The sequence below is a fragment of the Mesoplodon bidens genome, assembly GCF_964165515.1.
Source record: "Mesoplodon bidens genome assembly, chromosome: 9".
NCBI lineage: Eukaryota > Metazoa > Chordata > Mammalia > Artiodactyla > Ziphiidae > Mesoplodon > Mesoplodon bidens.
This window is the reverse complement of record NC_138166.1, coordinates 35,169,500-35,195,675: the sequence shown is the minus strand read 5'-3', so window position 1 is coordinate 35,195,675 and position 26,176 is coordinate 35,169,500. Positions and strand designations below refer to the sequence as shown.

The 26,176-nt window shown below is 36.7% G+C and overlaps 1 protein-coding gene across 1 annotated transcript in view; it reads left to right on the top strand.

Moving 5' to 3' along the window:
• Positions 1–26,176, top strand: part of HDAC9 (histone deacetylase 9) — a 582,852-nt gene that overhangs the window by 414,072 nt on the left and 142,604 nt on the right. The window contains exon 22 of the mRNA XM_081243377.1: positions 17,629–17,747. Coding sequence (XP_081099503.1) covers positions 17,629–17,747 — 119 coding nt within the window. The remainder of the gene's footprint in view (positions 1–17,628; positions 17,748–26,176) is intronic.

The following is a 26,176-nucleotide window of genomic DNA, read 5'->3' as shown; positions in this document are numbered from 1 at the left end:
ATATTTAGGAGATTAATCCTTTGTCCGTTGATTCGTTTGCAAATATTTTCTCCCATTCTGAGGGTTGTCTTTTCATCTTTATGGTTTACTTTGCTGTGCAAAAAGCTTTGAAGTTTCATTAGGTCCCATTTGTTTATTTTTGTTTTTATTTCCATTATTCTAGGAGGTGGATCACAAAAGATCTTGCTGTGATTTATGTCAAAGAGTGTTCTTCATGTTTTCCTCTAAGGGTTTTATAGTGTCCAGTCTTACATTTAGGTCTCAAATCCATTTTGTGTTTATTTTTGTGTATGATGTTAGGGAGTGTTCTAATTTCATTCTTTTACATGTTTTCCCAGCACCACTTATTGAAGATACTGTCTTTTTGCTATTGTATATCCTTGCATCCTTTATCATAGATTAGTTGACCATATGTGCATGGGTTTATCTCTGGGCTTTCTATCTTGTTCCACTGATCTATATTTCTGTTTTTGTGCCAGTACCATATTGTCTTGATTACTGTAGCTTTGTAGTATAGTCTGAAGTCAGGGAGTCTGATTCCTCCAGCTCTTGTTTTTTTCCCTCAAGACTACTTTGGCTATTTGGGATCATATGTGTCTCCATACAAATTTTAAGATGATTTGTTCTAGTTCTGTAAAAAATACCATTGGTAGTTTGATAGGGATTGCATTGAATCTGTAGATTGCTTTGGGGAGTATAGTCATTTTCACAATATTGATTCTTCCAATCCAAGAACATAGTAGATCTCTCCATCTGTTGGTATCATCTTTATTTGTTTCATCAGTGTCTTATAGTTTTCTGCACACAGGTCTTTTTGTCTCCCTAGGTAGGTTTATTCCTAGGTATTTTATTCTTTTTGTTGCAGTGGTAAATGGGAGTGTTTCCATAATTTCTCTTTCAGATTTTTCATCATTAGTGTATAGGAATGCCAGAGATTTCTGTGCATTAATTTTGTATCCTGCAACATTACCAAATCCATTGACTAGCTCTAGTAGTTTTCTGGTGGCATTTTCAAGATTATGTATAGTATCATGTCATCTGCAAACGGTGACGGTTTTACTTCTTCTTTTCCAATTTGTATTCCTTTTATTTCTTTTTCTTCTCTGATTGCCGTGGCTAGGACTTCCAAAACTATGTTGAATAATAGTGGTGAGAGTAGACATCCTTCTCTCATTCCTGATCTTAGAGGAAATGCTTTCAGTTTTTCACCATTGAGTATGATGTTTGCTCTGGGTTTGTCGTATGCAGCCTTTATTATGTTGAGGTAGGGTCCCTCTCTGCCCACTTTCTGGAGAGTTTTTATCATAAATGGGTGTTGAATTTTGTCAAAAGCTTTTTCTGCGTCTATTGAGATGATCATATGGTTTTTATTCTTCAGTTTGTTAGTATGGTGTATCACATTGATTGATTTGTATATATTGAAGAATCCTTGCATCCCTGGGATAAATCCCACTTGATCATGGTGCATGATCCTTTTAATATGTTGTTGGATTCTGTTTGGTAGTATTTTGTTGTGGATTTTTACATTTATATTCATCAGTGATATTGATCTTTAATTTTCTTTTTTTGTAGTGTCTTTGTCTGGTTTTGGCATCAGTATGATGATGGCCTCATAGAATGAGTTTGGGAGTGTTCCTTCCTCTTTAATTTTTTGGAAGACTTTGAGAAGGATGGGTGTTAGCTCTTCTCTAAATGTTTGATAGAATTCACCTGTGAAGCCATCTGGTCCTGGACTTTTGTTTGTTGGAAAATTTTTTTTTTTTTTTTTTTTTTTTTTTTTTTTTTGCGTTACATGGGCCTCTCACTGTTGTGGCCTCTCCCGTTGCGGAGCACAGGCTCCGGACGCACAGGCTCAACAGCCATGGCTCACGGGCCCAGCTGCTCCGCGGCATGTGGGATCTTCCCAGACCGGGGCACGAACCCGTGTCCCCTGCATCGGCAGGCGGACTCTCAACCACTGCGCCACCAGGGAAGCCCTGTTGGAAAATTTTTAATCACAGTTTCAATATCATTACTTGTGATTGGTCTGTTCATATTTTCTGTTTTTTCCTGGTTCAGTCATGTTATACCTTTCTAAGAATTTGTCCATTTCTTCCAGGTTGTCTGTTTTATTGGCATAGAGTTGCTTGTAGTAGTCTCCTAGGATGATTTGTATTTCTGCGGTGTCTGTTGTAACTTCTCCTTTTTCATTTCTAATTTTATTGATTTCAATCCTCTCCCTCTTTTTCTTGATGAGTCTGGCTAATGGTTTATCAATTTTGTTTATCTTCTCAAAGAAACAGCTTTTAGTTTTATTGATCTTTGCTATCGTTTTCTTTGTTTCTATTTCTTTTATTTCTGCGCTGATCTTTATGATTTCTTTCCTTCTGCTAACCTTGGGTTTGTTTGTTCTTTTGCTAGTTCCTTTAGGTTTAAGGTGAGATTATTTACTTGAGATTTTTTTGTTTCTTGAGGTAGGCTTGTATAGCTTTAAACTCCCTCTTAGAAATGCTTTTGCTGCATCCCATAGGTTTTGGATTGTCGTGTTTTCATTGTCATTTGTCTCTAGGTATTTTTTGATTTCCTCTTTGATTTCTTCAGTGACCTCTTGGTTACTTAGTAACATATTGTTTAGCCTCCATGTGTTTGTGTTTTTTATGTTTTTTTCCCTGTAATTCATTTCTAAACTCATAGCGTTGTGGTCAGAAAAGATGCTCCATATGATTTCAATTTTCTTAAATTTAGTGAGGCTTGATTTGTGACCCAAGATGTGATCTATCCTGGAGAATGTTCCGTGCACACTTGAGAAGAAAGTGTAATCTGCTGTTTTTGGATGGAATGTCCTATAAATATCAATTAAATCTATCTGGTCTATAATGTCATTTAAAGCTTGTGTTTCCTTATTTATTTTTGTTTTGGATGATCTGTCCATTGGTGTAAGTGAGGTGTTAAAGTCCCACACCATTATTGTATTACTGTCGATTTCCTCTTTTAGAGCTGTTAGCAGTTGCTTTATGTATTGAGGTGCTCCTATGGTGCATATATATTTATAATTGTTATATCTTCTTCATGGATTGATCCCTTGATCATTAGGTAGTGTCCTTCCTTGTCTTTTGTAACGTTCTTTATTTTAAAGTCTATTTTCTCGCATATGAGTATAGCTACTCCAGCTTTCTTTTGATTTCCAGTTGCATGGAATATCTTTTTCCATCCCCTCACTTTCAGTCTGAATATGTGCCTAGGTCTGAGGTGGGTCTTTTGTAGACAGCATATATATGGGTCTTGTTTATTTATCCATTCAGCAAGCCTGTGTCTTTTGGTTGGAGCACTTAATCCATTCACGTTTAAGGTAATTATTGATATGTATGTTCCTATGACCATTTTCCTAATTCTTTTGGGTTTGTTTTTGTTGGTCCTTTTCTTCTCTTGTGTTTCCCACTTAGAGAAGTCCCTTTAGCATTTGTTGTAGAGCTGGTTTGGTGGTTCTCAATTCTCTTAGCTTTTGCTTGTCTGTAAAGCTTTTGATTTCTCCATCGAATCTGAATGAGATCCTTGCGGGGTAGAGTAATCTTGGTTGTAGGTTCTTCCCTTTCTTCACTTTAAGTCTATCATGCCATTCCCTTCTGGCTTGTAGAGTTTCTGCTGAGAAATCAGCTGTTAACCTTATGGGAGTTCCCTTGTATGTTATTTGTCGTTTTTCCTTTGCTGCTTTCAATAATTTTTCTTTGTCTTTAATTTTTGCCAATTTGATTATTCTGTGTCTCAGCGTGTTTCTCCTTGGGTTTATCCTGTATGGGACTTGCTGCGCTTCCTGTACTTGACTGACTATTTCCTTTCCCATGTTAGGGAAGTTTCTGACTGTAATCTCTTCAAATATTTTCTCTGGTCCTTTCTCTCTCTCTTCTCCTTCTGGGACCCATATAATGCAAATGTTGTTGCATTTAATGTTGTCCCAGAGGTCTCTTAGGGTGTCTTCATTTCTTTTCATTCTTTTTTCTTTATTCTGTTGCACAGCAGTGAATTCCACCATTCTGTCTTTCAGGTCACTTATCTGTTCTTCTGCCTCAGTTATTCTGCTGTTGATTCCTTCTAGTGTAGTTTTCATTTCAGTTATTGTATTGTTCATCTCTGTTTGTTTGTTCTTTAATTCTTCTAGGTCTTTGTTAAACATTTCTTGCATCTTCTCGATCTTTGCCTCCATTCTTTTTCTGAGGTCCTGGATCATCTTCACTGTCATTATTCTGAATTATTTTTCTGGAAGGTTGCCTATCTCCACTTCATTTAGTTGTTTTTCTCAGGTTTTATCTTGTTCCTTCATCTGGTATATAGCCCTCTGCCTTTTCATCTTGTCTTTTATTCTGTGAATGTGGTTTTTGTTCCACAGCCTGCAGGATTATAGTTCTTCTTGCTTCTGCTGTCTGCCCTCTGGTGGATAAGAGGCTTGATGGGAGGGACTGGTGATGGGTAGAGCTGGCTGTTGCTCTGCTGGGCAGAGGTCAGTAAAACTTTAATCCACCTCACTGTTGATGGGTGGGGCTGGGTTCCCTCCCTGTTGATTGTTTGGCCTGAGGCAACCCAACACTGGAGCCTCCCTGGGCTCTTTAGTGGGTCTAATGATGGACCCTGGGAGGGCTCTCGCCAAGGAGTACTTCCCAGAACTTCTGCTGCCCATGTCCTTGTACCCATGGTTAGACAGAGCCACTCCCCACCTCTGCAGGAGACCCTCCAACACTAGCAGGTAGGTCTTGTTCAGTCTCCCCTGGCGTCACTGCTCCTTCCCCTGGGTCCCAATGCACACACTACTTAGTGTGTGCCCTCCAAGAGTGGAGTCTCTGTTTCCCCCAGTCCTGTTGCGATCCTGCAATCAATTCCCACTAGGCTTCAAAGTCTGATTCTCTAGGAATTCCTCCTCCTGTTGCCAGACCCCCAGGTTGGGAAGCCTGACGTGCAGCTCAGAACCTTCACTCCAGTGGGTGGACTTCTGTGGTATAAGTGTTGCCAGCCTGTGAGTCACCCACCCACCAGGTACGGGATTTGATTTTACTGCGATTGCACCCCTCCTACCGTCTCATTGTGGCTTCTTTGTCTTTGGATGTGAGGTATCTTTTTTGGTGAGTTCCAGTGTCTTCCTGTCGATGATTGTCCAGCAGCTAGTTGTGATTGTGCAGTCATTTGTTTTCTAGCAAAGAAATACATGCACAAGTCCTGAGTGGGCCCTCTTTATCATTCTCCTATGATATATATACTGCTTTGGTCCTATGCCTGTCTATTTCTTTGATTTACTTCCTTGCTATGTAGAAGTACATTCTCAAGTGAATTATTCAGAAAGAGTACGTTGAAATTAAACTTCTGAGTCCTTACATGTCTTAAAGTATGTTTAACATACTTTAATCCTAGTATTTAATGGCTGGAAGTAGAATTAAAGATTAAAAATACTTTTCCCAGGCTTCCCTGGTGGCGCAGTGGTTGAGAGTCCACCTGCCGATGCAGGGGACACGGGTTCGTGCCCCGGTCCGGGAAGATCCCACATGCCGTGGAGCGGCTGGGCCCATGAGCCATGGCCGCTGAGCCTGCATGTCTGGAGCCTGTGCTCCGCAACGGGAGAGGCCACAACAGTGAGAGGCCCGCTTACCACAATAATAATAATAATAATAATAATAATTTTCCCTCAGAATGTAAGGACATTCAGTGTTGCTGATAAGGAGTTTAATGCCAATCTCATTCTTCATCTCTTTTTGAGGATAACTTTTTTTTTTAAGGATCTCGGGGGATTTGAATATGTCTAAGTGTGTATATGTTGTTATACGAAGAGCTTGGCAGTGGTTAGACTTATCAAATCTGGAGACTTGAGTCATTCTTCAGTTCCTAAAATTATCTCCTGCTACTAGTTGAAAATTTTCTCCTCTCTCTTTCTCAGCATTCTCACGGACCCTATTATTCAAATACAGGACTTCTATATTGATCATTTATGTCTGTTTTCCCACTTATCATTATATATTTTATCTGCTTCCTTTTATAAGGGACTACTTCAATTTTTACTTTTTCAGATACCTTACTAATTTATGCAATTGCAGTTTTATCTTTAAGTGCTTCCCTTGTTCTTTAATTGTTCTTTTTCATAACAACATATCTGCATTTTAGATAAAATGTTTTCTTGAATCTCTTTGAGATTATTATTTCTGTTCCTGAACTATCTCTGTTTTGTCCGGAGTTGTTTATGTTTATTTTAAACTTGTTTTTCTTCATAATATTGTGTCTCCTTATATATGCTGGGATATTCCTAATTTGCCATTGATATTTATGAAAGTAGTAACTGGTATCAGTTTTCCCTGTGATTGTGTAAATGGGTCAACTGGGAGCTCTGTGTCAGCCACTGTGGGTTAGAGTGTATGAACCGCCAAATCCCACTTAGGGTTAACATTCCAGAAGATGGCTCATGGTTTCTGTATCTTCTTAAATGACTGTACGTGGGGGACATTATCCACATTAGAGGGCTTGGCTTTCTCCAGACACATCCTTTTCTTAAGGAAGAATCATCTGAATGTTTTCCCTGGGTTGCTGGCATAGAGGAAACGTAATTAAGGTGTTGAGCTATAGTCCTGGTCTTCTAAACCAGCTAACATTTTAAAATTTCTTGTTTTCAGTCCTGCCTCTTTTTCCTTCACCGTACCTGTTTCTTCAGTGGGGTTCCATTGGGTAGAGTGTCTCCCGTCTCTTCTGTGGTAGGCTTCTTTTTGTTTCATTCTTTTAATATGCACCTTTTCTGGAATTTCCCTTTTCTGGAAATTTACTTAAAATATCTGTTTGTTGACAACTCTCACATCCTCACTTTTTGTTATACATCTATTCACTTTTTTGGATTCTGATACTTGGTAGCATTTTATTTTAAAATACTATTGGACTTACAGAAAAGTTATAAGAATAGCACAGAGTTCCTGTATGCCCTACACCCAGCTTCCCCTAATGTTAATACTTACATAACCACAGCACAATTATCAAAATTAAGAAATTAATATTTGTATAATACTGTTAGCTAAGCTACAGATTTTATGTGGAACCAAAGTTTTCCCATGATTGTCCTTTTTCTGTTCCAGTATCCAATCCAGAGCCTCACATTGCACTTAGATGTCATGTCTCCTTAGTCTCCTACAACCTGTAGCAAGTCCTTAGTCTTTCCTGACCATGACTTTTAAAGTGTACTGGTCAGTTTATTTTGTAAATATCCCAAATTTGGGTTTGTTTGATATTTTCTCATTATTAGATTTGAGGTTGTATGTTTTTAGCCAGAATACTATAGAACTGATCTGCCTATCTCAGGGAGTAGTGATGTTAATATGTCTTATCACTGGAGATGTAAACCTTGATCACTTTATTACAATATCTTGGTCAAGTGATTATTTTCTATTTCCCTCATTTCTTCTATACTTAATAGTTGAAAGTTTTCCTTAGGCAGAGCTATTTCTTCTTTTCTGTATTTATTCTATTATTTTTTAATCTCTATAAGGATTTCTGGATACTTACTTGACTCTATGGCTTATAATCCAGTACTATCATTGTTTATTTTGTTCCTCAGATTGTCACAGCTTTGGCCATTGGGAGCTCTTTCACCTTGCCTTATATGCCCTACTGACATGCCCCTATCTCTCTGAGCCTTTCATTGTTTTCTGTCACCAGAAGATATTCCAGAAATACCTTGTATTTTCCCTGACACAGGCCTGGAATCAACCACTTCTCCAGGGATCCCTGGATCCTTTTTGGTGTTGTTTTTAACATTTTTATTGGAGTATAATTGCTTTACAGTGGTGTGTTAGTTTCTGCTTTATAACAAAGTGATTCAGTTATACATATACATATATCCCCATATCTCTTCCCTCTTGCATCTCCCTCCCTCCCACCCTCCATATCCCACCTTTCTAGCAGGTCACAAAGCACTGAGCTGATCTCCCTGTGCTATGTGACTGCTTCCCACTAGCTATCTATTTTACATTTGGTAGTGTATATATGTCCATATATACACTAGCACTCTCTCACTTTGTCCCAGCTTATCTGTCCCACTCCACGTGTCCTCAAGTCCATTCTCTAGTAGGTCTGCGTCTTTATTCTCATCTTACCCCTAGGTTATTCATGACCTTTTTTTTTGGATTCCATATATATGTGTTAGCATACGGTATTTGTTTTTCTCTCTCTGACTTACTTCACTCTGTATGACAAACTCGAGGTCCATCCACCTCACTACAAATAACTCAATTTCGTTTCTTTTTATGGTGGAGTAATATTCCATTCTGTATATCTGCCACATCTTCTATATCCATTCATCTGTTGATGGACACTTAGGTTGGTTCCATCTCCTGGCTATTGTAAATAGAGCTGCAATGAACATTGTGGTACACGACTCTTTTTCAATTATGGTTTTCTCAAGGTATATGCCCAGTAGTGGGATTGCTCATTCATATGGTAGTTCTATTTGTAGTTTTTTAAGGAACCTCCATACGGTTCTCCATAGTGGCTGTATCAATTTACATTCCCACCAACAGTGTATGAGGGTTCCCTTTTCTCCACACCCTCTCCAGCATTTATTGTTTCTAGATTTTTTGATGATGGGCCCTCGGACTGGTGTGAGATGATATCGCATTGTAATTTTGATTTCCATTTCTCTAATGATTAGTGATATTGAGCATTCTTTCATGTGTTTGTTGGCAATCTGTATACCTTTGGAGAAATGTCTATTTAGGTCTTCTGCCCATTTTTTGGATTGGGTTGTTTGTTTTTTTGGTATTGAGCTGCATGAGCTGCTTGTATATTTTGGAGATTAATCCTTTGTCAGTTGCTTCATTTGCAAATATTTTCTCCCATTCTGAGCATTGTCTTTTCATCTTGTTTATGGTTTCCTTTGCTGTGCAAAAGCTTTGAAGTTTCATTAGGTCTCATTTGTTTATTTTTGTTTTTATTTCCATTTCTCTAGGAGGTGGATCAAAAAGGATCTTGCTATGATTTATGTCATAGAGTGTTCTGCCTATGTTTTCCTCTAAGAGTTTGACAGTGTCTGAGCTTACATTTAGGTCTTTAATCCATTTTGAGTTTATTTTTGTGTATGGTGTTAGGGAATGTTCTAATTTCATTCTTTTACATGTAGCTGTCCAGCTTTCCCAGCACCACTTATTGAAGAATCTGTCTTTTCTCCATTGTATATTCTTGCCTCCTTTATCAAAGATAAGGTGACCATATATATGTGGGTTTATCTCTGGCTTTCTATTGATCTATATTTCTGTTTGATCTATATTTCTGTTTCTGTGCCAGTACCGTACTGTCTTGATTACTGTAGCTTTGTAGTATAGTCTGAATACCAGGAACCTGATTCCTCCAACTCCGTTTTTCTTTCTCAAGACTGCTTTAGCTATTTGGGGTCTTTTGTGTTTCCATACAAATTTTGAAGATTTTTGTTCTAGTTCTGTGAAGAAGGCCCTATCAAGGATTGCATTGAATCTGTAGATTGCTTTGGGTAGTATAGTCATTTTCATAATGTTGATTCTTCCAGTCCAAGAACATGGTATATCTCTCCATCTGTTTGTATCATCTTTAATTTCTTTCATCAGTGTCTTAATAGTTTTCTGCATACAGGTCTTTTTTCTCCTTAGGTAGGTTGATTCCTAGGTATTTTATTCGTTTTGTTGCAGTGGTAAATGGGAATATTTTCTTAACTTCACTTTCAGATTTTTCATCATTAGTGTATAGGAATGCAAGAGATTTCTGTGAATTAATTTTGTATCCTGCTGCTTTACCAGGTTCATTGATTATCTCTAGTAGTTTTCTGGTGGCATCTTCAGGATTCTCTATGTATAGTATCATGTCATCTGCAAACAGTGACAGCTTTACTTCTTTTCTGATTTGGATTCCATTTATTTCTTTTTCTTCTCTGATTGCTGTGGCTAAACCTTCCAAAACTATGTTGAATAATACTGGTGAGAGTGGGCAACCTTGTCTTGTTCCTGATCATAGTGGAAATGGTTTCAGTTTTTCACCATTGAGGATGATGTTGGCTGTGGGTTTGTCATATACGGCCTTTATTATGTTGAGGAAAGTTCCATCTCTGCCTACTTTCTGCAGGGTTTTTATCATAAGTGGGTGTTGAATTTTGTCAAAAGCCTTCTCTGCATCTATTGAGATGATCTTATGGTTTTTCTACTTCAATTTGTTAATATGGCATATCACATTGATTGATTTGCGTATATTGAAGAATCCTTGTATTCCTGGGATAAACCCCATTTGATCATGTTGTATGATCCTTTTAATGTGCTGTTGGAATCTGTTTGCTAGTATTTTGTTGAGGATTTTTGCATCTATGTTCGTCAGTGATATTGGCCTGTAGTTTTCTTTCTCTGTGACATCTTTGTCTGGATTTGGTATCAGGGTGATGGTGGCCTTGTAGAATGAGTTTGGGAGTGTTCCTCCCTCTGCTATATTTTGGAAGAGTTTGAGAAAATTAGGTGTTAGCTCTTCTCTAAATGATTGATAGAATTCGCCTGTGAAGCCATCTGGTCCCGGGCTTTTGTTTGCTGGAAGATTTTTAATCACAGTCTCAATTTCAGTGCTTGTGATTTGTCTGTTTATATATTGTATTTCTTCCTTCAGTCTTGGAAGGTTGTGCATTTCTAAGAATTTGTCCGTTTCTTCCAGGTTGTCCATTTTTTTGCAATATAGTTGCTTGTAGTAATCTCTCATGATCCTTTGTATTTCTGCAGTGTCACTTGTTACTTTTCCGTTTTCATTTCTACTTCTATTGCTCTGAGTCCTCTCTCTCTTTTTCTTGATGAGTCTGGTTAATGGTTTATCAATTTTGTTTATCTTCTCAAAGAACCAACTTTTAGTTTTATTGATCTTTGCTATTGTTTCCTTCATTTCTTTTTCATTTATTTCTGATCTGATCTTTATGATTTCTTCTGCTAACTTCAGGGGTTTTTTGTTCTTCTTTCTCTAATTGCTTTAGATGTAAGGTTAGGTTGTTTATTTGAGATGTTACTTGTTTCTTAAGGTAGGATTGTATTGCTATACACTTCCCTCTTAGAACTGCTTTTACTGCATCCCATAAGTTTTGGGTCATCTTGTTTTCATTGTCATTTGTTTCTAGGTATTTTTTGATTTCCTTTTTGATTTCTTCAGTGATCTCTTGGTTATTAAGTAATGTATTGTTTAGCCTCCATGTGTTTGTATTTTTTACACATTTTTTCCTGTAATTGATATCTAGTCTCATAGTGTTGTGGTCAGAAAAGATACTTGATACAATTTCAATTTTCTTTAATTTACCAAGGCTTGATTTGTGACCCAAGATATGATCTATCCTGGAGAGTATTCCATGAGCACTTGAGAAGAATGTATGTATTCTGTTGTTTTTGGATGGAATGTCTTATAAATATCAATTAAGTTCATCTTGTTTAATGTACCATTTAAAGCTTGTGTTTCCTTATTTATTTTCCTTTTGGATGATCTGTCCATTGGTGAAAGTGGGGTGTTGAAGTCCCCTACTATGATTGTGTTACTGTCGATTTCCCCTTTTATGGCTGTTAGTATTTGCCTTATATTTTGAAGTGCTCCTACATTGTGTGCATAAATATTTACAATTTTTATATCTTCTTCTCAGGCTGATCCCTTGATCATTATGTAGTGTCCTTCTTTGTCTCTTCTAATAGTCTTTATTTTAAAGTCTATTTTGTCTGATATGAGAATTGCTACTCCAGCTTTCTTTTGATTTCCATTTGCATGGAATATCTTCTTCCATCCCTTCACTTTCAGTCTGTATTTGTCCCTAAGTCTGAAGTGGGTCTTTTGTAGACAGCATATATACATACGGGTGTTGTTTTTGTATCCATTCAGCCAGTCTATGTCTTTTGATTGGAGCATTTAATCCATTTACATTTAAGGTAATTATCGATATGTATGTTCCTATTACCATTTTCTTAATTGTTTTGGGTTTGTTATTGTAGGTGTTTTCCTCTCTTGTGTTTCCTGCCTAGAGAAGTTCCTTTAGCATTCGTTGTAAAGCTGGTCTGGTTGTGCTGAATTCTCTTAGCTTTCACTTGTCTGTAAAGGTTTCAATTTCTCCATCAAATCTGAATGAGATCCTTGCTGGGTAGAGTAATCTTAGTTGTCGGTTTTTCTCTTTCATCACTTGAAATCTGTCCTGCTACTCCCTTCTTGCTTGCAGAGTTTCTGCTGAAAGATCAGCTGTTAACCTTATGGGGCTTCCCTTGTATGTTATTTGTTCTTCTTCCCTTGCTGCCTTTAATATTTTTTCTTTTTATTTACTTTTTGACAGTTTGATTAATATTTGTCTTGGCGTATTTCTCCTTGGATTTATTCTGTATGGGACTCTCTGTGCTTCCTGGACTTGATTAACTATATCCTTTCCAATATTAGGGAAGTTTTCAACTATAATCTCTTCAAACATTTTCTCAGTCCCTTTCTTTTTCTCTTCTTCTTCTGGGACCCCTATAATTTGAATGTTGGTGTGTTTAATGTTGTCCCAGAGGTCTCTGAGACTTTCCTCAATTCTTTTCATTCTTTTTTCTTTATTCTGCTCTGCAGTAGTTATTTCCACTATTTTATCTTCCAGGTCACTTATCCGTTTTTCTGCCTCAGTTATTCTGCTATTGATCCCTTCTAGAGAATTTTTCATTTCATTTATTGTGTTGTTCATCATTGTTTGTTTGCTCTTTAGTTCTTGTAGGTCTTTGTTAAATGTTTCTTGTATTTTCTCCATTCTATTTCAAAGATTTTGGATCATCTTTACTATCATTATTCTGAATTCTTTTTCAGGTAGACTGCCTATTTCCTGTTCATTTGTTAGTTCTGGTGTGTTTTTACCTTGCTTCTTCATCTGTTTTGTGTTTCTTTGTCTTCTCATTTTGCTTAACTTACTGTGTTTGGGGTCTCCTTTTTGCAGGCTGCAGGTTCGTAGTTTCCTTTTTTTTGTGTCTGTCCCCAGTGGCTAAGGTTGGTTTAGTGGGTTTTGTAGGCTTCCTGGTGGAGGGTACTAGTGTCTTTGTTCTGGCACATGAGGCTGGATCTTGTCTTTGTGTTGGGCAGGCCCATGTCTGGTGGTTTGTTTTGGGGTGTCTGTGACCTTATTATGATTTTAGGCAGCCTCTCTGCTAATGGATGGGGTTCTGTTCCTGTCTTGCTAGTTGTTTGGCATAGGGTGTCCAGCACTATCGCTTGCTGGTCGTTGTGTGGAGCTGAGTCATGGCGTTGAGATGGAGATCTCTGGGAGGTTTTTACCATTTGATATTATATGGATCTGGGAGGTCTCTGGTGGACCAGTGTCCTGAACTCCACTCTCCCACCTCAGAGGCACAGCCCTGACACCTGGCTGGAGCACAAAGAACCTGTTGTCCACACAGCTCAGACTTCTGGGAGGTCTGAGGTCTTCTGCCAGCCTTCAGTAGGTTTTCTGTAGGAGTTGTTCCACATGTAGATGTATTTCTGATGTATTTGTTTGGAGGAAGGAGATCTCCATGTCTTACTCTTCTGCCATCATGAAGCTCCTCCCCTGGATCCTTTTTCTGAAGATTGATGCTAAATGTGCTGTTTGCTACTGCGCTGTTATTGCTTTTAGGAAATACATAGTAACCCATACATACACACATATCTAAAGGTTTTTCTGAGTCTGTTTACCTGATATATATTTAAAACCATGAGTTCATTTGTATATTTTTATAATTTTCTTTCAGTGGGATATTGGGAAATAATGAGGGAATAACACATATGCTTTGTTTGCTGTCTTTTACCAGAAAATCCAATAATTCAGATAAAATTTTAAATAAATGCCTTTGAGGATTTGTTCTATTTAAGAAAAATTATATTATTTTCCCCAGTCAGTACTCCCAGTATGTTTTCAGTCTTTCAAACATGATAGATCTTTTGAATAAAAATCAATCTAGACTAACATAAAAAGAAGAGTACAGACACTTCCTTGTACATTGCTAAAATATTTGCCACAATAAGGAGATCTGTGGAGTCTTAGTCTCATCAGTTTATCAGAGAACTGAGTATTAAAGAGTTTAATACTAACAATGGGAAAATAAATAAGTTTCAGTTCAAAATTTAGCACATCTTTAATCCAAACAGTATTTGCAACATGGAGACACTGAATCCATACTTGTTAAAATGCCTGAATGAACCTTATCAATATCACCACCAATAAGCACCTGTTATTATAGAGTTCTTCAATACCCAGAATCTATTGTAGCGCAGCGTTACACAACTTTTATAATCGTGCATCACTAACTCATTCAACAAACAGCTACTGCTCGGACACAATTCTAAGCATGTATATTTTTAAATGGAAGAAGTTTATCAAGTGATGTATTTTTTTTCAAATTTTCCATTTTTCTTTATTTTTTGGAGTGAATTCAAGTGTATAGGATTAGTCTTGTGAAACAGAGCATTTTGAAAGCCTGTGTGAAATTGTAAAATCCATGTTTGTATATTCAGGAATAACATACATAACAAATGTGGTATTTACTTCAGACAGAAACTAGTGGATTCTGTATATTTGGAGATACGTGGCATATCTCCAGATAAACATATTTCCTCTGTAAGTGGGTAAGGTCTTTATTAACAAAATAGTTGCATTGGAATGAAAACCTACTCCAGTCCATACCAAATTTCCAATTGCAGACCAAATTTCTGTTTTGTTCTAAGGTTAGATCTTTTTTTTTTTTAATTTTGGCAAAAATGGACATTTATAAAAATGTTTTGTTGGAGGGAATGGTTTGTGTCTCATTCTCTTTTTTAGTTTATGCCTTCATTTTGATGGAGGCATCCAATACCTTCCTTTGATAATGTTTGTGGGAGATAATATCTTTTTGTTTGATATTTTAAATATCTGAAACTCTATTATCTGCTCAGTTTTGCAGCTTGGATGTATATGAGTTTATAATTTTTTAAATATTTTCCTTAGACTTTCCTTCATAACATAATTTACTAAATGGGTCCTTCAAGTTTCTTGCCTATTTTTCACATCTCCGTTTTGTGTTGTACTTTCTGACAGAATTTGTCAACTTTATCTTCTAAACAGTCTATTACACATTTTGTTTGCTGTTTCTTCTTTTTCTTAACAGCACCCTCTTTTCATTTCATAGATGTACTATCTTATGTCTTTGAGGATAATCTAAATTTCTGTAATTATAGTCTCTTCCCTGCATTTTCTCTTGTTTGCAGAGTTCCCTTTCATTTATTCATTTGTTTGCATGTTACTTGTCTTTCATGCTAGAAACTTTCTTCACACAGTCCATTATATTTGCGAAAGGGGCATTGAAAAGATAACTGAGAGCTCTGTATAACTGAGGGGGCCTTTTTGACTGGTGAATTCACTATAGGAAAAAAGAGGAAAAAACCTGACTGTTGATCTGAGTGACTCAGAAATGTCAGTCTCTCTAGTTATTTTCTCTTTGGCCAGTTTGTTCCTCCAGGAAGACAGAGAAAAGTCAGCTTGCTTTTTGTGGCTTCCTCTCTGTAGATTTACACTTATGCTTCAGCTTTCCCCTCCGTAGATCATCTGTAGGTTTCCCATATTCTAAAATTATGTTGGCAGACCTTGTCTCCTGTTCTATCTTTGTCTTCCAAAAATATATACATATATATTTTATTTTATTTTTTATTTTATTTATTTTTTTTTTTTTGCGGTACGCGGGCCTCTCACTGTTGTGGCCTCTCCCGTTGCGGAGCACAGGCTCCGGACGCGCAGGCCCAGCGGCCATGGCTCACGGGCCCAGCCGCTCCGCGGCATATGGGATCCTCCCAGACCGGGGCACGAACCCGTATCCCCTGCATCGGCAGGCGGACTCTCAACCACTGCGCCACCAGGGAGGCCCCATATATATTTTATATCCATATGTAGAGAGAAGCCTTTATGGAGAAGGTAGTAAGTGAGCTGTGCCTTGAAGGATGTCTATCCTTCAATTAATCTTACAAGTATAGATTGACTGGGGAGAAAGAAGAGTAGGGGGAGAAATCTTCCAAAGAGAGGGAAAAGAGATGGAAAACTATAATGCATGGTTACTGTAATGCATGTGACTGAAGGGACAGCATTGCTTAATCATCTACCTCCATATTTTCCTAAGAGTAGTGTTTGTTCTCTAAGATTGTACATAGGATTAATCAAGCTAAATAGATGGAGTACCTTGGTAAAACACTCTTGATTCTTTGAGACAATTTATTCCAATATCTAATATTCCAGCAACATACATAACATGGCTATTTCACACATATAAAAGTAGCGACTTCATAACATGTGACACTTTTGTAAAAATTATTGGTATTATTAGGAAGGAAAAGTATTGAATATCTCTCCTGATAATGTAGCTGTATTAGAGATTCTTAATTTTACTGAAGAGTAAAATAATGAAGTGGTACATGGTAAACAAAATTAAATTTTCACTTTCACAGATGGGCCAATTCAGGTATAAGTAGCTTTCTAAATGTTGGCAAGGCTACCGTGGAAGTCACTTACATGTACATTTATGATTTTGAAGGATTGAACTTTTATACTTTTATGACAATAGTACAGTTACGAAAGATACTTAATTCATTTTTATCTCTAGGTAAGTTTCAAATAAGTATTTTTTTATTTTATAATGTGAACAACTTGTTTACATGCAAAAAGATTTAAGTATAAAATTAATATGTGGTCATTGTAAAAAATCTGGGAAATTTGCAAATATTCAAAAGTTAGAAGAACTTAATTGTGTCATCATTCAAGGATAGCTATTTTAATATTTGGTCTAGTTGTTTCTCCCAAACACACAAAAGAGAACTTACTAATTTTTAAATTCACGGTAGTGTGAACTATTCCCATTTCATTAGTCTTTGAAATTTTGTATTTAAATGATGGCACACTGGTCTTGAAGCCCGCACCAAAAAAACATTTGGTTTTATAAAGCCCACGAGCATCCACTAGTCATTCTCTCTCAAATCCAGCTCTGAGGAGGAAGGGGTTAGGGAAGGCTGAGAAGGCTGAGGAGGTAAGTGCTGAAGTGTCTGAGTGGGACCAGCAGGGGCTGCTGTCAGGGATGAGACTGCCACATTCCTGGTGCCTCTGACCTTGGACTCACTTAACATTATAATCTGGATTCTATTAAAGGAATTTCGTGTTTTTCCTTTGCAAGAGTCACCCCCTACCACGACAAACATTTTAAAATGTTTCTTAAAAAAAGTTGGAAAAGCAACTTTTTCCCAAAAGAAATTTATAGTTCAAATTTACACCAAGTTCTCACTAACTGGAGCAAGCCGGGTTTTCACTAAAGCTTCGACTTTCCTCTGTAAAACATTAGTCACTCCCTTGGAAGAAGCAATTTTTTATAGGCAGTGGGATAAAACAGCCACAGATGTTCATGTAATATGATGGGCTTTAGAATGTACCTGCAAAGCATTTTTTTTTTAATTTGGAGAAAAAAAGACTGAATTGGGATGCTAAAATAACAGTGATTCAGTATTAAGAAAATGTTAAATTTTTGGTCCATTCAAATAGTGTTTTCTTTTCCCCTTTTCTTTATTCTTGGGATGTTCTTGAGGTTGTACCAAGTCATTTTCACTGCACAATTTTTAAAGGATTTGCCATTCCCATGGGTAACTGGTTGCCTTTTTACCGTGCAGGACTATAGTGAAACCTGTGGCCAAAGAGTTTGATCCAGACATGGTCCTGGTTTCTGCTGGATTTGATGCATTAGAAGGCCACGCCCCTCCTCTGGGGGGCTACAAAGTGACAGCAAAATGTAAGTAATAGCATTTTTTACATGTGAATAGTAACTTAGGTGAGACTTTCAAAAATGATTTTAGATGGTGTTTACTGCTTTGTCAGATTCATTCCTCTGTAGAAATTGGCCTTTAAGAAAAACAAAGTTAAATCATTGCCTTTGGTGGGCTTGAAGGGACATTTCAGAACCTTTGGTTTTTCAGAAGTTGTGTTTTGCTATTTAAAGGCAGAAGTGATAGGGCTTCTGTTTAAAATATGTTACATGACTTGAGAGGTCTAGAAAAGCTACTGGGCTTTTGCAAGTAGAATGGAAGTCACTGCATTTATTTCATTGTATATGGGGTAGAAATAGCTGTTTCCCAATAATGCTATGCTCTTCTAGGTTTTAATACAAAAGTGTAGTTCCCCTTGCTCAGAGGTTCTGTACATGCCTATGGGCAATGATCAGGATCTCTACTGGTATTCTGTTGTTCTGCAAAGGTTAACTTTTTGGCTGTATCCCTTAGCAGCTAGACACCAAATGAACAAATGAATTTTGTGTCATATTGTATTTGAATAACATGACCTAATGGAATCTGGTATAAAGAGTCTTTAAGAAGAATTTCCGTGCTCTCCAAGTATGAAAACAAGGCATGTGTATAGTCCACACATGCAGATGTATGCTGGCACTCTGGATATATATATTTTTTTAAAGATGAAGGAAAAAAGCAAAATTACACCAAGAATAGTATCCACTATTGTGTATTTTAGTGGGGGTTGAAAAGAAACAAACTGAAAACAACCCAAATAGTTTTAAGTGAGAGAGATGTATTTGGAGCAAATGTGTTTTATTAATTTGAAAAGAACCAAAGAACCAGTATTATGCCAGCCTTTGTTTTAAATTGGCTTTACATGTGACAGAGTTTTCTGCACTTTAATTCTTCCAGTAACATTGTTAGGTAGTAGCTATTTTTAACATCTGTTATTTACTCAGCATTCTTGGTGCCTTATTGTCTATTGAAAATATATTGAAAGAGGCAGCTCTACAAACACAAACAAAGCATAATTCACAGTTTTGGTAAAATTGAATAGAGAGCTGTTTGTTCACATCACATATTTTTATTAACCTTTTTCTTTGTGGAATCCCCCTCACATGGAAGTCAGTCTTTTCACTGCAGATAAACCTCATTTGGGTCAAGACTGGTGAATAGTTTAGTCTAAATAAAGGGGAAAAAAATGCTTGTACCCTAAATTGAGAAAAACCCAAACAATAGAAAACACATGGTGCAAAGATGGAAATCTAGAAAAGGTGTCCTTTGCCATTAAATCCAAGAATCTCCCTCAGAGGGAGGAATGTCTATATTTGGGTCTTTCTCCCTGCCAAGGGGAAAAGTTGTAACAAGTCTGAACTAGCTGGAAGGAACTAATCTTTTTGTTTGCTTGTTTATTTGTTCATGTTTTGCCAAGTCAAATTCAAATTCAAATCTCAAATGTCATCTTGGAAGTTTCTACCTCTTGTTAGCTTTAATACAGTGCACCAAGACCTTCTTTATGTTGTGTTTCCTTTATCATTTGGGGGGATGCTCTTCGTTGTTTTCTATCCCAGGATAAGTTTATCTATAATTTCTCCAGTCCCCCCACCACCCCTCATCTATTTCTTCTCTTCTTTGTCTTTTCTATTCAACAGAACATTGCTTCCTTACTAGCTGACTTGTTTCCTAAGAAAAACACAGATACAAATTTTAAAAATTGACCCTTTGTTGAGTATATACTGTTTAATAAGGAAAAGATACACAATGAGGAGAGGCAATCTTAGAAACCAAAGAGGCTGTGGTAAAGGCTATCTAAAACAGTTCACGTATTTCATAAATGAGAAAATGAATTTATTTTACCATCTGAAATACTTGGGGTTAAAATCCAAGTGCTTATCCTGAATTTGTAGTTAGATGAAATTGCATAAGCTTTAACTGGATGTTTTCCACAAAGAAACACGTTTCATAAAATGCATGAGAATAGAGAACTTGTGTGCGCACTACAGAGGCCACTTTGGTGCCCAAGACCCTGAACCACAAGCAGTCTGTGACAGACACCGAATAGTCCCATGCTACTTAAATGAAAAAACAGCAGGACATCATGTATGAGCAACTTTTTGTATAGATCGTCTCATGCAGGTCTCAGTTTGCCAGCTATATTTTCTACAGATGCTGCCATCCTAACTGGGTAGAGGTTAGGATTACTGGACCACTGTACAGTTATTCCCCAAATAGTGCACACCTGGGTCTCCTTTTTTCCTTTCTAACCACCTGTCAAATGCATTTATATTGCTTTGGTCTGGACCGACAATTAATATTGGTCCTTCACTGTCCCATGCCAGAAGTCATTCTCCATTTGAGGGGAGTCCCAAAATGAGGCTAGAAATGGGCTAAAACCTAAAGTAAAAAGCAGGTAGAAATTAAAGAAACACATGTCTTTCCCATTCCTGCAAAACCCACCCTTGACCGAAGTAGAATGTTTAAGGATTTTAGAGAGTAGTTTGGAGGATACTGTCTTGTCAGAGATGCCAAAATTTTGTCTTAGCACATTGAATAAATCCTCTAAAAAACCTTTTGTTTGATAATCCTGAAAGGAAAAGATAAGTCAAAGTAAAAGTGTTTTTGTTTTTAAACATCTAATTAATTCCCTGATTTTTTTTTTTAAGTATTGGTTGATACTTTGACAAAAGTCTCAGCTCACATATAGAGGTAATTTAAAATTACAGTTGATTCTTGGCTAGTAGTATTTTTCTTCCTCTTTTCTCCTCTCATCTCTTCACATATTGAACATTCTTTGCTGTGAGAGTAGAATACAAATATTCAGATTTGTTTGTGCCGAAGTTTTAAATAAATTAGCTGAATTAATTATTTGAAATCTATGCTGTTCTTTCAATTAACCACCAGGATTAAGGCCCAAGCTGAATGGAATGAGTATCTTTGTGTCCTACCCTAAACCTTACATCAAACTTTACCTTAAAGTTATCAGCTTATCTTTTTAAATACTCTTGTTTGGATCTTATTGTCTTCAGGTTACAGTTTAAGAAGTTTGGCATAACAACTAAGTGCCATCTTCAAACAGTAAAATTGATTCACCATATTGCAGCACCCCCTGGCTTAACAGTGTTGTCACCATTAAAAAAAAAAGTTTCTTGGGCTTCCCTGGTGGCACAGTGGTTGAGGGTCCGCCTGTCGATGCAGGGGACGCGGGTTCGTGCCCTGGTCCAGGAGGATCCCACATGCCGCGGAGCGGCTGGGCACGTGAGCCATGGCCGCTGAGCCTGCGCGTCCAGAGCCTGTGCTCCGCAATGGGAGAGGCCACAACAGTGAGAGGCCCGCGTACTGCAAAAAAAAAAAAAAAAAAGTTTCTTTAGTTCAAATTCATTTTACAACAAAACATATTTTTTCTTTCTTTTCAGTACATCTGTATATTTTCTGTTTTCCATGGCTTCAGGTAGTGAACTCCTATGTGCAAATTGCTTTTATCGTGTAAGAACTTTCCTTTCTTTGGAATAATGCAAAAATCACTGTGAGATGATAGCCATGTGTGATTAAAAAAAAAAAAAAACACATGCTCTTTTTATAAACAGAGAGTAGTTTTATAGTCCTTGAGATAGAAACCACTTCCCTCAGCCAATACACAAGTGTTATTTTGACAAACAAAGAATAGGTAATAGTCGGGGAAAAAATCAAATAACATGTCTTAGAGTTTTGAATTACCATCTTCTCCTTGATAGAATGTTTCATCCTTTTTAGTGATCCTCTCATTCCTTTTTCCCTTGTGGAATGTCTGTCAGGGAGATACACTATTGTGGGGCAGATACCTGTCTAAATGAATTGGTACTTAGCTGTGAGTTAATCTTAGGGAAGGACAAAAATTCCTTCATTAGTTAATTCTCCAGAAATAAGTCTCTAAGAAGTTGAGTGCTAAGCCAGTCAACAAATAAGTGCCAGGAAACAAGTTCGTTAAACATCTGAGGCTATTCTAATCTACTTCATCTGCTAATGATGGATGTTTGTGCTTCTCTTGTGCATATTCAGGAGGGTCTGGTTCACAGTGTCCTCTGCCTACACATTTTTTTTTTTTTTTTTGCCTACACATTTTATTTGTCCATAGAGTTGAAGGCAGACTGAGCCAGAACTATAAGTAGATTTTCATTTTTACTTGTTCTTCCCTCACTAATGATTCTACTTTTACCTTAAAATGTCCATGGCTGTCCGAGGTCTCTAATTTTCTCCCCATTATCAAAACCTGTAAAGGACTTGATCATATTCACTGTGTGTTTTATTACCTGATGATACTTTTTAAAATGAGTACATTCCAGCTAGTGTGTTAGTTCTGTTTGGCAGTTGAATCTTTTATTATTTTTCTGCAATTGTGGCAACAATGCTTTGTCTTCTCATAATAGAATTTCAGGCCACAGCAAACAGGTGTGGAGAAAAGAAGTATCTGGAAGACACCTACCAAATGTCACTTCATGAAAGATCAACCTTAAACTTGAACTGCTTCTGTTCTTTTATATTAGGGTGGAAATTGGGGGAATATCATGCTGGTTGATTGTTCAAAGTATCCTCCCATCCATCTACCATCAGATTAACCTCTGTTATATACTTCTGTGCTGTTTCCTCAGACGCTGGACTAGCACCTGGCACATAGTCTAAGTAACTTTATTATTTTTTTTTAATGAGTAAAAGTAAAATGAACCCATGATTTCTTAGCTAAGTCAGACCCTTTCTTCCAGTATATTTGATGCTACTTGAATTGGGAGTTCATGATTATTTTTGGTTTTGGTATTGCTATCCCTCTATCACTGCTACTTATTTCCAGGTCTTAGACTACATATTTATAACTCCTATAATATTTTAATGAACACAAACCTGTGTTTCTGACAATGGTCACTTATTCAGTATTTCCTTTAATAGAAATATTATTGAAAGTAATGTAAATATTAAATGGGAAGTAATGATTTCCTTAATAATGGGCCTTGGGCAGAAGCACTGAGTATTAACAACTGCTAGAATCTAGATGGTGAGAAAACTCATTTCATCTCTCCTCAGAAAAACAGGATGGGGAGAGTGACTCCTTTAAATAATATACCTGAAATAAGTGTGAAAAAATATGGGAGAGTGCAGAAGAGCTCGTTTGGGGGGGGTCAGAAGATCTATGTTTAAATCTCAACTTTGTTCCTAATTAATTTTGTAATCAAGTTAGTTTCTTAATCAGACAAAAAAAAAGTAGGAGAGTAGGGAAATAATAATTATACCTACAACATAAGGAATAAATGATTAAGCATTGTGAGGTAATAGTTTTGAATTTTATTGTGGATATCATTTCAACAATTCTAAACATTCAACAGAAGTCTGAGATTTTAGATGATGTATTTGGACACAAAATACACAATGCAAATGTAAGAAGAATTTTATACTCTTATTTGAACAAAATGGTCAGAATGGTCCTAGGAAGCTATTCAGGATTCTAGGTGAATAAAAAGCATATGTCCATTCAGTTAAAAGTCAGGTTAGGAGGAGAAGTACCTTCGTCTCACATTTTCATATCCACATGCATTCTCACATTGTAATTAGTCTGGGGGCAATTGGAATAAATTACAATGCTTTTTAAAGAAATGAGACATCATTATTTTGTAGTGAGGATAACTCAGGCACTGCCTGCCTAAGAACTCTGCAGTTTGTCTTGGTATATTGAGGTGTGCTTGGATCTTGACATTATTAATATGCTGATGCAGAAGAAATTATCCAGTGGTGCATTTTTAGCAACTGAACTATCTGAAACACAGTTAAGAATCAAAAAACATACAGAAGAACTTCTGAAATGCAAAAATTGATGCAGAAGGTCCACTTATAAATGTATAGATATGCCTTCTTGCCCTTACTGAGATTCTGCTTAATTCTTTACATATATAACTAGCATACTTGATTATCTAATTTTCCAACTGCCGTAAATTTAAGCAGTAGTTTGGAAGTAAAGGTAGAAGAATGGATGGTGGGCATATTTCTGTCCCAGACGTTCTTAAATTTGAGTCTGCAGGCCTCCTGGGAATCCATGGATAGAATTCATGGGGCTCATGAACTTGGATGGGAAAAAACTACATTATTTTTACTAATCCTGCCCCTTATTAGCTGTATGAATTTAGGAATGTATTTTCTCCCATTATAAATATAGGCAACAAACCATAGCTTTATCAGTAAAATAGGTAGCCTTGTCACCAATAGAAATGGCAGCTATTTTCATATCACTTTACTGTTGTGTAGATATTTCCAATGATCAGTTATTCTCACCATTACTTTGAAGTGATGATATATGTCAGACCGGCTGCTTAATTAGTTCTTTGATGCAGTAATATAGAATTAGATGTATTACACCATGGCTTTCCTCCATATTTTGGTAGCTCCTTTCTATAGTAGTTTATTTTGTTTTCTGTGTACTTTATTGTGCACATTTTAAAACATTCTGAGAAGGGATCCATAAGCTTCACTTCAAATACACACGCACACACATACCCACGATCTTTACCTTGAAGCTGAGAATAGTTTGTCTCTTTCTACTTGCTGATTTGCTTCTCCCATTATGCCTGGCATAATTATTTTGTTATATATTACTGAACTTTGAAGTAGACAATAAAAAAATGAGTGTTCAGTTTTTCCAAAGATTTCTTATCTGTAAAACAAACTTCAGATATGTGTTGCAGGGCAAGCTAATCTTCATATCTGATAACTGGGAGTCACACGGACATTATAAACATCATATCAAGGATTTGCACATTGCTATGTCATCATTTTAGAGAGAATAAACTAGTGTAATTTGGGAAATCAGAAATTTTTTCTAAAATCATGCATCCGTTCTAAATTTTTTTTATTTTGGGTGATATAAAAGATGTATAATACAGAGAATTATATAACAACTTTATTACTTCCACTATTCAGAATTGGCAGCAGCTAAATATTTTTATTATGTTTACTCCAAATCTTTTGTTTATAAAAGAAATAAAAATTGCAGATGAGTGAGGACTTCCCTTTAATCACTGAATCACAGTCTCTAAGTCTTATTCCCATTCCCCTCATAGCCACTGTCATAATTTGTGTACTTTCCAGTACACACACACACACACACACACTCGCACGCAAACACACACTCTACAGTATTATTTTAGTGAGTATGGTTTTTAATTTACCATATATAGCTAAAGGTAAGTATTTATGTTATTCTGTACATATAGTTTAAGGAAGTTGCTTTTTTTCACTTTTAATATCTTTGTTTTGACATATGCTCATGAATGTTTATATATCCTTTTAATTTCTCTGTACTGGGCCATTATGGACAGACACCATAGTGTACATTATCTATCCTCCTATCAATGGACCTTTACGTTGTTTCCAGGTTCTCACTATTGTGAATAGTGTGGAAGTGAACATCCCTTCACAAGTCTCCTGTTGCCTGGGTGTTACCTTACCTGACTTTTCTAGTCAGTTTGGGCTTCTGTCTCTTTTTCAGTATGAAGCACTTACAAACATGGAGGGAGGCAGCTGAAGAAGGAAAGAATGCCTTCTACCTTCCATAACTATTCCTCAAACTGCAGTCCATGTCCCTTGTCTCACAACCACATACACCCACAAATCTGCTCTTTCCTCTTCTCTTTACCATTTTACACTTTGTATATACACCCCTTCCTTTCAAGTTAAAATTGGCAGAGAGGCTATTGGGTACTAAAATTCTTCAAGTCTCATCCAAACTTTAAGGAAAAAAGAATGTGCTAGAAATCATGTGATAGATAAAATATTATAATTTTAAGGTGTTTTTATGCAGTACTTTGGGAATTAAATTTAAATCGAAAAGATGGGCTATTCAAAGCCCATCTGAATGGCTATGCTTTGAATGACTGTGGAGGGCACCATGGCTCTGAGGTTGAAAGCACAGGCTGGTCATCCAGTAGACAAGTCATAATCCTGGCCTGGGCCCTTAGAAAGACCACAGGAATGTCATTTCAACATCTTGAAGATTGTTTTCTTACCTGGAAAGGGAACATTAATTTCGTTCTGGCAGTGTTGTTTTTATTGATGGTACAGTAATAATACCTACTGGAAATCGTTGAGTGTTTACTCTGTGCTAGGCACTGTACACAGTACTTCCCTGCATTTTCTCATTTCATTTTTATGATTAAATGAGATAATATATATGAAGCACTCTTTTTTTTTGTACCCTGCAATCATGGATTTAACAGTCACGTAACTTCCAAATTTAAAAAAAAGTGACAGAAAAATTAAGTGACTTGCTCACAGAGCTGAGGAATAACAAAACCACAACTTGATCTCATGTCTTTTAACTTCCAGCTCAGCATATTTTCCACTTGGCTCAGTGGGTTATTAAAAATATCCCAGATAAGTAAGTAGAGTTTTTAATTACTGTAGAAACTTATTCCAAATT